Source organism: Lithobates pipiens, unplaced genomic scaffold, assembly GCF_037356315.1.
Source record: "Lithobates pipiens isolate NorthernLeopardFrog02 unplaced genomic scaffold, aLitPip1_a1.2 Scaffold_22, whole genome shotgun sequence".
Taxonomy (NCBI): Eukaryota; Metazoa; Chordata; class Amphibia; order Anura; family Ranidae; genus Lithobates; species Lithobates pipiens.
This window is the reverse complement of record NW_027507784.1, coordinates 87,717,365-87,732,243: the sequence shown is the minus strand read 5'-3', so window position 1 is coordinate 87,732,243 and position 14,879 is coordinate 87,717,365. Positions and strand designations below refer to the sequence as shown.

General features: G+C 42.5%; 1 protein-coding gene across 4 annotated transcripts in view; it reads left to right on the top strand.

Moving 5' to 3' along the window:
- The window catches only part of SPEG (striated muscle enriched protein kinase), a 496,800-nt gene that overhangs the window by 243,802 nt on the left and 238,119 nt on the right, over positions 1 to 14,879 (top strand). For 3 of the 4 annotated variants that reach the window (XM_077447841.1, XM_077447842.1, XM_077447844.1), the window contains 2 exons: positions 175 to 310; positions 10,362 to 11,791. In XM_077447841.1, the coding sequence (XP_077303967.1) occupies positions 175 to 310; positions 10,362 to 11,791 (1,566 nt within the window). Of the gene's footprint in view, positions 1 to 174; positions 488 to 10,361; positions 11,792 to 14,879 lie in introns of all 4 variants that reach the window. The other variant, XM_077447840.1, reaches the window with a different exon arrangement.

Genomic DNA, 14,879 nt, shown 5'->3' with positions numbered 1-14,879 from the left:
CACATGATTCAAAACCCGAACTGTCCGGGTAAATCCCAAACAGGTGGCAACCCTACTTGACAGTTGCACTGCGGCAGCGTTCGCTAGGATAGCAATAGTAGCTCACTGATTTCTCTCACTTGTTGGAATTGCTTTTTTTTTTTATTTAAAATCCATCTTTCTTTTTTCTTTTAGGAGACTCAGATACACTGCTGGCTAGCTCGCTACACACCACTCCCAGCACGCTGACCGGACTGTCGCAGACGGATGAGTTCTCAGACTGGTCAGGCAGTCAACAGACAGTAGTAGAGAGGGACTCCAAGAATGCCAGGCAAGGCTTTGCTCAGGGGGTGGGGGCTCGCCACCTGGGGGTGGAGCCTCTTATCCCAGCCTCCAGCAACAATCATCCAGGCAGTGTCTGGGGGTCAGAGGTCAGCCTGTCAGGGTTCAGCGACCTGTATAGCAGCGCCTTCAGCCTCTACCGGGGCAGATCTTGTGCCATCCGGGTGTAAGTAAACCCAAGTGCTCTATGGGAGCGTCACCACCCTCTCTCCTTGCCATGATGGTCATATTCAGAGTCTTCTTTTCTTTTTTTTTGTTTACATTCAATTCATACTTTAATTTGGTTTACATTCAATTTATATTTAATTTATTTTTATTTTTTCAATTAGGTTCAATATTTTTTCCTGTTTAATTTGTGGTTCCCAGGCTGACCCTTTTCTCCCGTTTCTTTGCATGTTATGCTGTTTTTTTATGTTTTCATCCTTAGTTTTGTTGCGTGCATTCCATCGCATGTCCATTTTTGTAATTCTGTACCTAACCTGTTCACCTTGCTTTGGGATTGCAAATAACACTGAGAGATGACAACTTAAAGCTGAACTCCAGACATGCAGCTAATACACAGTTGCAATACATATTTTATCTAATCTTTATTTAATGTTTTCATCAGAACAAGTAAAAACACATAAAATGAAAAAATGGGAAAATGAAGTAAAATATAAAGCATAGAAAGAATCAGTACTCATCATCGTCTATAACTTTGAAAAACAATGTCAGTGAGCTACGTCATCGCTGTATAAAACCAGTGAAGTCCTCCTGTGTCCTGGACAATCAGTCCATTTGGACACAACCCCCCAGGGCCGTCTTTAAGGCAGGGCAAAAGGGGCAGCTGCCCAGGGCCCTGTCATTGTTGTGGGGCCCAAAGCAGCTGCCTCATACTTGCCAACTGGCCCAGTTTACATTCCCTTGTCCCTTGAAGTTTTAGTCCTGTGCTGCTACTAATGCTGCCCAGCTCTGCCCTATTGTTGTGTACAGATGACTCATCTGCAGACCTGTGTTTACATGTAAATACTGGCATTCATATGTAAATAGCAGTCACATGCATATGTAAATAGCTGAGGCCAACGGCATTGATATATAAATAAAGGCAGTATTCATAGGTATATCATGCCCCCCCTGCAGTGAGGAGAAGATGTGCTGTCACAACCAGTAGGCAGTATTACTGTACAGTAATCTCTAGCAGCCAATCAACAAGCAGAAATGTGCTGTAACCTCTAGCAACTAATCAGTGAGCCTTAAGGAGTGCTGTAACCTCTAGCAACCAGTCAGTAAGCAGTAATGATATGCTGTAACCTCTGGCAACCAATCGCAATTGCTGCCTGATCTGATACAGTAAACTGATTTTAAGTCTAGCTGCTATTTATTGTATGTCTCAGAGAAGGTGGAGAGCGAAATTGCATGGGGGGGGCCCTAAGAAATTTTTTGCCCAGGGTCCAATCAATATTAAAGACGGCCCTGCAACCCCCGTATTTTGAACTTAAATGTTAGAGGATTTTTAATTCTCTTCAGCCAGTCTTGTAATCACACGCTTTGCCCACAGTTTATGCAGGGTGCTGTGATGAATTGATGGGTGGCACCTGTAACGAAACGTCCCACACTCCACTTGAGTGCTTTTGTCATATACCTCTTCCTCCCAGACTGATTATAGATATCAGGTATTCCAACCACTGATAACACCAAACAAGGCAATACTCATTTGGTTGCTGAACATGGACTGAACTGATTTATTTGAGATCTCACACAAATATATACAGCAGGCTGACAATACAAACCGTAACCAGAAACCTAATTAATGGGTGCTGTGATGAACTGATGGGTGGCACCTGTAACGAAACGTCCCACACTCCACTTGAGTGCTTTCGTCTTATACCTCTTCCTCCCAGTCTGATTATAGATATCAGGTATTCCAACCACTGATAACAGCAATACACGTTTGGTTGCTGAACATGGACTGAACTGATTTATTTGAGATCTCACATAAATATATATAGCAGGCTGACAATACAAACTGTAACCAGAAACCTAATTAACATGAGCTAGTTATCTAATCATTTACCCAGACTAGGTGACTCAGAGATATGACCTTTCAGGGTAGACTTGCCGTCTCCTCGCTTACAACTTACAATACACATAAGTATAAACACATCCCCCAATAGTTTGCAAGGAGACAAAGGTGTGTTAATGAGCACAATAAACTATTGGGTGAAAGACCCGGGCTTTCCAGATCTCATTAATCAGCATTCCTTTCATTGACATCTGTCCATTGAGACCCAAGATGACAGAGACCATCATGGCCTCCTTAAAGCGGAGTTCCACCAAATTTTGTTGTCTTAAACGAAAGACCACCTCTCCACCCCTTGTTTTTGGATATTTAAAAAAATGTTTTACTTTCTAACTTACCTTTTTTGGAAGTACTGAAGGAGTTTATTCCACATTTTCACAGCTCTAATTGTGAAGAAGCCTTTCTGTATGCGAAGGCCATTTATTGTCATCTCAGTTGATCACTGACAGCTCGTTCTGACAGATTACACAGGGAGAACATCGCTCTAGTGGAGTAATTATCAGACCTTTGTGGCAGCCAGTACCTTCTCTTAATGCTCTCCATGTGGGATCTGAAGGACTGAGCTGTCAGTTTGACAGCTTGGGTGTGCAGGTGACAGCGCGGTAATGCAATGGCAGGAGAAGCTCTTGCCCCTGTAACACTGGGCCCTCCACCCTGCAACATTGGGCCCCAAGGCAAGTGCCTTTTCTGCTTTGACTCGGCCCTGTTACTTATTGTGTATGATTGTATGGATTGTTTGCTAATCTTTATTTAGAGCAGTGGTCTCCAAACTATGGCTCACGGGCTGGATGTGGCACTCTGCTTGCCTTCATCTGGCTCTTGGGTCACCATGTCATCCACTGACACCAATGATAAGGCACCATTCTTTCCACAGACACCAATGACAGGGCACCATTCCTCATACAGACACCAATAATGGGGCACCATTCTTCCCATAGACACCAATGATGGGTCACCATTCTTCCCAGAGACACCAATGACCGGGGACCATTCCTCCTACAGACACCAATGATGGGACATCCATTCTTCCCATAGACACCAATGACGGGGCACCATTTCTCCCACAGACACCAATGATGTGGCACCATTTTTCCCATAGACACCAATGATGGGACATCATTCCCCCCCACAGACACCAATGATGAGGCACCATTCCTTCCACAGACACCAATGATGGGGCACCATTCCTCCCACTGATACCATTGATGGGGCACCATTCTTCCCATAGACACCAAGGATGGGGCACCATTCTTCCCGTAAACATCAATGATGGGGCACCATTCCTCCCACAGGCACCAATGATGGAGCACTATACTTCCCAGAGACACCAATGATGGGGCACCATTCCTCCCACAGACACCAACAATGGGCACCATTCTTCCCACTGATACCAACAATCAGGCACTATTCCTTCCACTAAAACCAATGATGGCAAACTGTTTACTCTCACTGATACCAGGGCATTTTCTAACCCCACTGCCCACAGTCTGGACCATCTAAAGCCTCACGGGCAGTAAATTGGCCCTTTGGTCAGAAAGTTTGGAGCCTCCCAAAAGCAATACAAAGTCTGCCATTGCTGGTCAACTTCTGAGTCTAAGGTTTTTCCCCAGTAAGGTGCCCTTTCTGCCCTTTTTTTAATCCCTGACTTCACAACTGAGCTAATACTCCAACAAATAGGTGAACACCAACGCCATTATATATATATTTTTTATGTTTTTCATGCATTTGTTTCATATATCTAAGCCCCTGTACACACGGTCGGATATTCAGACGGAAAAGATCCGATCGGACCATGTTGTCGGATAATCCGACCGTGTGTGGGCTACATTGGACTTTTTCCGTCGGAATGTCCGACCAACAAAGTTTGAGAGCTGGATATGAAATTTTCCGACAACATGATTGTTTGTAGAGAATTCCAATCGGACAAAGTGCCACGCATGCTCAGATCAAATTACAAGACCAAAGCTATTGGCTACTTGCCGCAACGTAGTCTCGTCATCACGTTCCGAACGATCGGATTTTCCGACAACTTTGTCCGACCGTGTGTATGCAACACCAGTTTCGGACAAAATCCGTCGGAAAAAATCAGACGGATTTTGTTGTCGGAATGTCCGACCGTGTGTACAAGGGCTTAGAGACTTGACTGGCTTATTTATAATCTCCATCAAACTATATGATACACTTGGCTTGGATAATACTATACTAATGTGTCATACAGCCACAATAAAAAACAATATTAATGGGAATTGCATTTATGCTTACATTTGAAATACACCAACTATCCATTGACTTCCATTAACTGATCTGCACTGTACAGGTCAATGTTAATTGGTTGCTATGACATACAATAGATGTACCTACAGATTAGAGCTGCACAATTAATCGTCAAGAATCGTTATCGTGATCTTGACTAAAGTGTTTCACAATTCTTTCTATGCAAAGAATTCTCTCTGCTCTTCTGAAGCCACATCCATCAAAAGAAAGGAAGAGAAAAACTGGGCAGCGTGCCCCAAACATTCAAAACAAAACAGAACAACAAAAACAAAACAAAAAAAAAAACATTCAAAGCAAAACATCAAAACATTCTTTATCAGTTGAACATAAGTATAAACATTGTAACAATTTGTCAATGAATTAGACTTTGTGTGTAAGTGAAAAAAAAAAAACACTTAAACACTAAACCTTTTTCTGACATTTTGGTGGTTTCAAGTTAAAATCATTTTTTTTTTTTTTTGCTAGAAAATTACTTGGAACCCCCAAATATTATATATAATTTTTTTAAGTAGACACCCTAGAGAATAAAATGGTGGTTTTTGCAATATTTTATGTCACACTGAATTTGTGCAGCGGTCTTTCAAATGCAATTTTTTTTTAAAAAAAATAACCAGTAAGGTTAGCCCATTTTGATTTTTTTTGTATAATGTGAAAGATTTTACGTCACGAGAATCGTGATCTTTTTACTCTAAGCAAAAAATTTGTGATTCTCATTTTGGCCAGAATTGTGCAGCTCTACTACAGATGCAATGTTAGTAAATAACTCTCAAATGCTGAAACTCCAGGGAAACAGCTAAATCCACAAATGAAATACACAAAAAAAGGGAGATGTATTTCAGTCAATCCATTTCTGAGATTTATACAGCTCCGCCACACAGACCTATCTAACTGCGAGGAGACCTGATTTTTCTCAGATGTAGTTCCGTAACACCTACAAGTTTCGTCCTTCTCCATCCTGTGACTGGACAGTAAAAGGGAAAGCAGCTAATGACTAATGAGCTCATCCTTCCATCACTCTGCCGTCCTATTTAATCACTTCAGTTCAGGGTTGCCAACCTCCCGCAGAATTTTTTTACTGACAAAACATGTAAAATTTACTTTTAGAGCTAATTTTCTTACTGGCAACCTGAGAAATGACAGAACTCCTATTGAAAACTAAAACAGTGAATATTTGAACAGTATAAACATGATATGGAAGCACTGACAATACCGATAACAAAGTCATTTGTTTGGTTTACACTTAAAAAGTCAACACAGCATGAAATGATCAGCCCCAGATATTTACTGGCAGTTGTAAAAAAAAAATCACAGATTTTTACAAACTGTCAGTAAATTTACTGGCGTCTGGCAACCCTGCTTCAGTTCCAGAAGGTTCTACCCCCTTCATGACCAAAGCATTGTTTTCTATTCAGCACTGCGCTACTTTAACTACTTCAGCCTCGTAAGGATTTGCCCTCTTAATGACCATTTTTTTTTTTTTTTGCGATACGGCACTGCGTCGCTTTAACTGAAAATTGTGCGATCGCATGACGCTGTACCCAACAAAATTGACGTCCTTTTTTTCCTACAAATAGAGCTTTCTTTTGGTGATATTTGATCACCTCTGCAGTTTTTATTTTTTTTGCGCAATAAACAAACAAAGAGCGACAATTTAAAAAAAAAAATTTTTTTTGTTTTTACTTTTTGCTATAATACATATCCAAAATATATATATATATATATATATATATATATAAAAAAAATGTGTATTCATTAGTTTAGGCCGATATGTATTCTTCTACATATTTTTGGTAAAAAAAAATATTTTTGGTAAAAAAAAATATTTTAATTTAAAAAAAATGTTATATTATATTGTTATATTAAAATATTATTTGAAAAAATATAATATATTGATTGGTTTGCGCAAAAGTTATAGCATCCACAAAATAGGGGATAGATTTATGGCATTTTTATTATTATTATTATTTTTTTACTAGTAATCCAAAAAATATATATATAAAAAACAAATGTATTCATTAGTTTATGACGATATGTATTCTTCTACATATTTTTGGTAAAAAAAAGAAATTTCATTTAAAAAAATTATTATATTATATTATTATATTAAAATATTATTTAAAAAAATATAATATATTGATTGGTTTGCGCAAAAGTTATAGCATCCACAAAATAGGGGATAGATTTATGGCATTTTTATTATTATTATTATTTTTTTACTAGTAATGGTGGCGATCTGCCATTTTTAGCGGGACTGCGACATTGCGGCGGACAGATCAGACACTTTTGACACTTTTTTAGGACCATTGATATTTATACAGCAATCAGGGCTATAAATAGCCACTGATTAATGTGTAAATGTCACTGGCAGCAAAGGGGTTACATAGAAGGTGAGGTTGAAAAAAGTCCATCAAGTCCATCCTATGTGTGTGATTATATGTCAGTATTACATTGTATATCCCTGTATGTTGCGGTCATTCAGGTGCTTATCTAATAGTTTCTTGAAACATCGATGCCCCTCGCTGAGACCACCGCCTGTGGTAGGGAATTCCACATCCTTGCCGCTCTTACAGTAAAGAACCCTCTACGTAGTTTAAGGTTAAACCTCTTTTGTTCTAATTTTAATGAGTTAATTTAATGAGTTAACACTAGGGGGCAATCAAAGGGGTTAAATGTGTTCCCTAGGTGTGTTCTAACTGTAGGGGGGGTGGACTGCCAGGGACATGACAGAGATCACTGTTCACGATCACTGGGAACAGTAGATCCCTGTCATGTCACCTGTCAGAACAAGGAATCACCTTGTTTACAATGGTAGTTCCCCGTTCTGCCTCTGTAATAGGCAAGCAGCTACGCGATTTGCGCAGGATGCAGGATTTACGTATAATGACAGAGACTGGTCGGCGGTTAACTGGTAATTGCGCGTCATGCAACACTGTATCCAAAAAAAAGTTATATTTTTTTTCCTGCAAATAGAGCTTTTTTTGGTGGTATTTGATCACCACTGGCTTTTTTTTATATACATGAAACAAGACCAAACATTTTGAAAAAAAAAAAAAAACAATTTTATATAAAATATTTTTTACTTTCTGCTATAAAACATATCCGATAAAAAAATATCTAAAAATCCAATTTTGTCATAAATTTTGTATTCTGCTATATGTCTTTGGTAAAATAAAAAAAATCCCAATAAGGGTATATTCATTTATTTATTTTTTTACACTAGTAATGGTGGCGATCAGCGACTTATAGTGGGATTGTGATGTACGGCGGACAATCTGACACTAACTGACACTGGGTGGGAACTAATTAAATGACACTGACTTTACCAGTGACACTAATGCCCTGTACGGTTGGACTTTCTGACGGAAAATGTGTGCTCTGATCTTGTCGGAAAATCCGATCGTGTGTGGGCTCCATCTGACTTTTTCCGACGGAACACAAAGTTTGAGAGCAGGATCTAAAATTTTCCGACAGCAAAACCCGATCGTTTAATTTCCGATCGTGTGTAGACAATTTCCAATGGACAAAGTGCCACGCATGCTCAGAATAAATCACGAGGCAAAAGCTATTGGCTACTGCCCTCTTTATAGTGCAGTCGTACGTGTTGTACGTCACCGCGTTCTAAACTATCGGATTTTCCGACAACTTTGTGCGACCGCGTGTATGCAAGACAAGTTTGGGCCAAAATCTGTCGGAAAACAGATTTTGTCGTCGGAATGTCCGACCGTGTGTACAGGGCATTATACAGTGATCAGTGCTAATACTATGCACTGTCACTGTACTAATGGCACTGGCTGGGAAGGGGGGTTAACATTTTGGGGCAATCAAAGGGTTACCTGTGTGCCTAACAAGTGTAATGTGTTTGCTGTGTGTGATGTTTTTACTAAGCAATGTGCCGGTTTTTCATTTTAATTCGGATTTTATTTTTAATCTGCCTGGAATTCAGCTTTAACACAGAGAAAATGTCAGGATAAGAATATGGGAGCTGCCGGCGTGTCTGACAATGCAAGCATTGGGTCTGTTATCCTCATCCTTAGTTCACTACATAGTGAGTCACAAAACAGCGCCAAAGGTATTAATGGAAAGATTGAGGGACTGAGTAAGAGAGCTGCTACTACTTTATCAGTGATACGCCAATAATATATTATGAAAGGGGGAGGGGCAGCGCAATCCTATGGTATCTCAACCCCACCTAGTTACACCCCAATAGCAAAACATCCACTTAAAGGGGTTGTAAAGGTTCAGGTTTAAAAAAAAAAAAAAAAAACATGCCATACTTACCTCCGCTGTCCAGTTGGTTATTCACAGAGTCGCCCCGATCCTCCTCTTTTGGGGTCCCTCGGCGGCACTCCTGGCTCCTCCTCTTCTCAAGTGTCCCGTCGGAGAAGCGCTCTCCTACGGGACACCCATGCGGGTGCGCTCCTGTGTCCTGCTGAGAGCAGCGGGAGCCAATGGCTGCGCTGCTATCAATCTATCCAATCAGGACATGAGACACTGGCCGGAGCTGGGGTGCTCGTTCCCGTCGCGGGAATTATGGGGCTCAGGTAAGTATAAGGGGGGCCGCATACTAGCTAATTTTGAATTGCTTACCTTACAACGAGGCATCGGCAGCTGATCCCGGTCACAGCCGAGGGAGCTGACGTTTCCCCTCGGCGCGTATTCCGGGTTCTCGGCTCCGGCCACAAACCCGGAATATGTGCCGAGGGGAAATGCCGTCACTCCACACACGCGCGCAGGAGACTTCTTTTCGGCAAGGACTACTGCTCCTGACTCCTCTCTCGAATGTGGCTCAATTATGCATGGGGTTTATATAGAGAAGAGGAAGGAAAAACCTCCATAGCATAAAAACATTTAAAATACAACAAACAATTAAAGCGGGAATCCGCCGTTTTTTTTTTTTTTAAAAGCCAGCAGCTACAAATACAGCAGCTGCTGACTTTTAAAATAAGGACACTTACCCGCCCAGCGCGCCCGCGATGTCGGCACCCGAAGCCGATCTCTCGATCGTCTCTCGGGTGCTGCCGCCGCCATCTTGGGTATGGGAATCAGGAAGTGGAGCGGAGTGTTTCCCAGCAGGCAGCGGGGGACTTTCAGAAAGGGGCGTAGATCTACGCCCCTTTCCGCAGAGAGCTATCCCGGAAGTGGGTGCAGTTACCTGGATTATCCAGGTAACTGCACCCGCCTCCCCCCTGAAAGGTGCCGATTGTGGGGCCGGAGGGGGGGAGGATTCCAATGAGCGGAAGGTCCAACCTGACACTAGGGAATAAGCGCTTCGTAATATTATTAGCCTCTGGCTGCAGTTAACAGGCCGCAAGTGCAAACCCAGCAAGCGTGATGATCCCAGCGTCCTAGCCCCGCTCTACTAGTTTCGTCATTTGACGTCCTCACGGAGCAGACAATTTTTTTAAGATTTGCACTTTATTGATGGTGGGGTTGAGATACCATAGGGTTGTGCTGCTCCTCCTCCTTTCATAGTGAGTTACAAGCCTGAAGAATGCTGGATGGGAGAACCAAGTTGACTGGCTGCATGCCTGGGGCTCAATGATTCACAAGGTAGTAAATCAAGGATAATAGATCCAGAGCTTGCACCTTAAAGAACAAGTCAGCAATGACAGCTCATGTATTTAATTCGCTGACGGGCTCTCTTTAAGATGAATATAAGGATTTATTTGGACTAAAATCGATTCTGATTCTTTCTTTTCCTTTGCAGTTTTTTACCAGAAGGGGGGCTGAGGCGAGGCAGCATCAATGGTGCCATTCCAGACTCCCCCCGGCCTCTTCAGAGTCCTAGAACTCCTATTCTACCTCCTCCTTCTCCCCGTCTAGGCCAAAGGCCATCTGCCAATCCTATACCAAGCAGCCGTGGCCAATCAACACCTCTCACACCCCGGAAGAAAACCCAGATGCCTTCGCAGTATCAAGACTCAGTGGCTGAGGAGTTTGAAGAGAAGGTTAAAAGGCCAAAGTCCTCAGCCGGCTCTCAGGTCAGTGGTCAAGAGTCTCGCCCTCAGACGCCAGTAAGTGAATCATCAGGAAGAGTATCCATCTTGAGGGCATCTCCAAAGCTGGTCCGTTCTGGCTCCAAAATATTTGATAAACTGCGTTGCCTTGAAGAGAGAAGAAAAAGCCTGGATCAAACAGACAGTCCCTTCCTTGTGCAGTCATGGTTGCCACTTCGTAAGGCAAGGTCTTTTGACCAACCAGGGGAAGATGGACTGGGCGCCGGCTTAGAGTCCTCCACCGAGGAGCTAAGAGATGACCTAAGAGATGGAGTAAGATCAGAAATTGGAGGTTACACCTTGAGGTGTCCCTCACTGAGATACAAGACATCTTCACTAGATGATAGGGGAGCCTTCTCAGGTCGAATAAGTGATATTGAGGCAAGATTCTCCCAAGAGCTCTCTAGAATCAAGCGAACTGTTTCTCAGCAACAATTAATCCGGTCATCACAGGACTTAACACGCAGCTCACAAACATCACTTTCTAGCCAAACTGCTCTGGATTCTGCTCCAACCCAAGTGCTTAAAGGCTCTAAGCCACCTGAAATTCAGGAACAAAAGCCAGCAACTACTACGGTCACTGCCCGGAAGCCTCTTGCACGAAGCTATGCCACCGCCAACCAAATATCACAAGATAAGGAACCTCGGGGAGTCAAAAGCCAGACAACTTCAGCTCCAGAAAAATCATCCAATGGTTCAGTTATTCACCATGAAGTAGTTAAGCAAACAGAAACCCGCCTGATGTCACAAGCACCTCCAAAAGTCAATATCATTGCTCCAAAACCAGTTTTGGCCCACGCGCAAACCCAAAAGCAGAATGCTACAGATTCCAAGCATGGGAGAGTTCCAGACCGAGGAAGTGAACCCCCACCACCCAGCACACATGCTCCACCAGCTCTGGAAATAGCACATAGAGGGATAGGGAGGGAAAAGGGAACTTTAAGTGCAGACAGAAGAGGAGATACAAGATACCTCCCATGGGCGGTACCACCAGAACCTACCAAAAGAAGCCAAGCCCCACAAGGGAAGGGTGGGGGGCAAACCAAAAAGCACAGCGACTCCCACACTAGTGGCAAAAGCAGCAAAACATCCAAAAGCAAAGGAAAGAGTCGAAGGCATAGGGTCATGTCACCAGAACTAGGTATGTTGACGGGGGTCAAATACAATATATAAAAGATTTCTGAGTGCTGCAGAATAATATTATAGGCAACTGAAATTCCGAACAAAACTGGAAACTAGTGTTGGGAGATATTGGGGGTCCTAAAAGATGACTGAAGATGGTGGGTGATTCAGTTCGGCAGCAACTGCTGAAAACTTGAGGCAAATCTAAATCCAATCAAATTTCTTAAAAGTTTTAACAAGTTGATATAATTTCAAAGTGTTAAATAAACAAAAAAAATACTAGGAACCTATTATTATATTGGATTTATATAGCACCAATAGTTTGCGCAGCGCTTTACAAAATGAGGGCAGACATTACAGTTAAGCCTCGTACACACGCTTAGATTTTCAGACGACCGAACGTCTGTTATTTGTGGCATGCTAGTCTCATGTCGAAAGTGAAGAGGTTACTCCCGATACGGAAATTTCCGTACGACAGAATACAACATGAGAAGTGATGTCATTATTATTATTATTATATAGCGCCGACAGTTTATGCAGCGCTTTACAACATTAGGGCAGACAGTACAATTACAATACAATTCAATACAGGGGGGAATCAGAGAGCTCTGCTCCTTAGAGCTTACAATCTAGGAGGGAGTTATACAAAGGGTAAAAGCTGTGGGGGATGAGCTAAAGGAGAAAATAGTGCAGTTGTTTGATGGAGGCAGGATAGGCTTCTCTGAAGAGGAAAGTTTTTAGGGATCGCCTAAAAGTGGATACATTTGGAGACATTCTGACAGATTGGGGTAGTGAGTTCCAGAGGATGGACGAGGCTCGGGAGAAGTCCTGGAGGCGGATATGGGAGGTGGTGATGAGGGAGCTAGAGAGCAGGAGATCTTGGGAGGAATGAAGAGGGCGATTAGGTTGGTATTTTGAGACTAGGCTAGTGATGTAGCTGGGGGCAGAGTTGTGGATGGCTTTGTAACTTAATGTTAGTATTTTAAATTTAATCCGTTGGGCAAGTGGTAGCCAATGGAGGGATTGGCAGAGAGGGGTAGCAGACACAGAGCGGTTTGTAAGGTGGATAAGTCTGGCAGCAGCATTCATGATGGACTGAAGGGGGGATAGTCTATTTAAAGGTAAGCCAATGAGGAGGGAGTTGCAGTAGTCAAGGCGAAAGATAACCAGGGAGTGAATCAGGAGCTTTGTGGTTTCCTTGGTTAGAAAGGGGCATAGCTTGAAGATGTTGCAGAGGTTGAGGCGGCAAGCTTTGGAAAGTGATTGGCTGTGGGGCCGAAAAGGAGAGTTCAGAGTCCAGGATAACACCTAGCACCCTGACATGTGGGGATGGGTGGATGGTTGTGCCATTACTCTTGACTAGGGATGAGCCGAACACCCCCCGGTTCGGTTCGCACCAGAACTTGCGAACGACCCCCGCGTTCGGTACGAACGTTAGAACCCCATTGAAGTCTATGGGACTCGAACGTTCGAATTGGAAAGTGCTAATTTTAACGGCTAATATGCAAGATAGTGTCCTAAAAAGGGTTTGGCGACCTGCCTCCTGCCTCAGGGGACATGGGTCACTGCAAAAAAAAGTTTTAAAAACTACCGTTTTGGTGGGAGCACTGATTTTAATGACGATTAAAGTGAAAAAAAAAAAGTGAAATATTCCTTTAAATATGGTGCCTGGTGGGTGTCTGTAGTATGCCTGTGAAGTGCCACGTGTTTCCCGTGTTTAGAACAGTCCCTGCACAAAATGACATTAAGCGGAAATAACACCATTTAAAACTGCTTGCGGTTTTAATGTTATATCTGGTTCCTGCAATATGGTTGAAAATCATTCAGAAAAATGGCATGGGTAGCCCTCCCTGCCCATTACCAGCCTATTTGGGTCTTGTACGCATATTAAGGGGAACCCTGTACCCATATTAAAAAAAAGAAATGCGTGTGGCCCCCAGGCCCTATATACTCAGAACAGCAGTATACAGGCGGTGCAAACAAGACTGGGACTGTGTAGGTTTGTTTACAAAAAGAAATTTATGGGGAAAAGATCAAAGGAATTCGTACATGGGACATCATAACCATGATTTGCCTTTAGGTCACCCCACAGAATGATGGACTGTCTTGATACCAGGTTTATATAAAAATTACAAATATTTATTATTGAGTATAAAAAACTTTTTTAGAAAAGGAGAAAGTTTGTACATACATAGAAAAATACATATTATGGCTATAACATAGACAACATTTGTTACGACAGTATTTTGTGTCCAATACGGTCTTTGGTTTCTCTACTAGTTTCGTGACTATTCTGTCGCTTCTTCAGGAGACCTTGTTTGTCTACAACGAAATTTATCACAAATTACTTGACAAAAAACAACAACGATTATTTAGAGATATTAGATGTATTTTTTACAATAGGTTAGAAAAAGGAGTAGTATAAACACGAAGCATGCAGCTCACCACCATGCAACTATCGAGAGGCACATGAAGTTCGGGTAGTCCCTACCAGGTCCGGTATTGACCACCCTTTGGGCGGGCACGGGAGGTTCAGCTACAAAACAGTAACATAGGATTTCAAATGATGAATGTGCAAAATGTAAGCTGCTTACATAACTTGAACATAGGTATTTTTCTCGTAATGTAGCTATAAACAATCACATACCGGTATAGCCAGAATTTTTAAAAGAAAGCAGCATAAGTAAGGGTGCAGCAATATAACAATTCCGATGGACGTTGAGGCTTAAGTACAGGTATCGTTATGCCGGGAAAACCCGGACGAATAGATCTAGTACAGAATGGACATTGTGCCTGATTCAGGAGGGAGATCCAAGTTGCTGTTCAGTTTGGTGTGAGTGTATCGTGCTGACCTAGTGAAGACATCAATTAGTCAGCTCGGTACACTTTTTCTATGACGAGATAATTTCAAAGTATAAGATATATAGGGGATCTATTACCAAAAAACAGCATACCTCCTGAAGCTTCTCAGTCCAAGCAGCGGTTTTAATGTGGAGACTTCCCGTCCTGTGTTTTGTCTGCTGTGAAGGAGCGCCATGCTGGCGCACCTTTAACCCCCAACCCGGCGGCGTCACAAGCGCGGCGCGGGTGCCGAGCTATGACGTCGC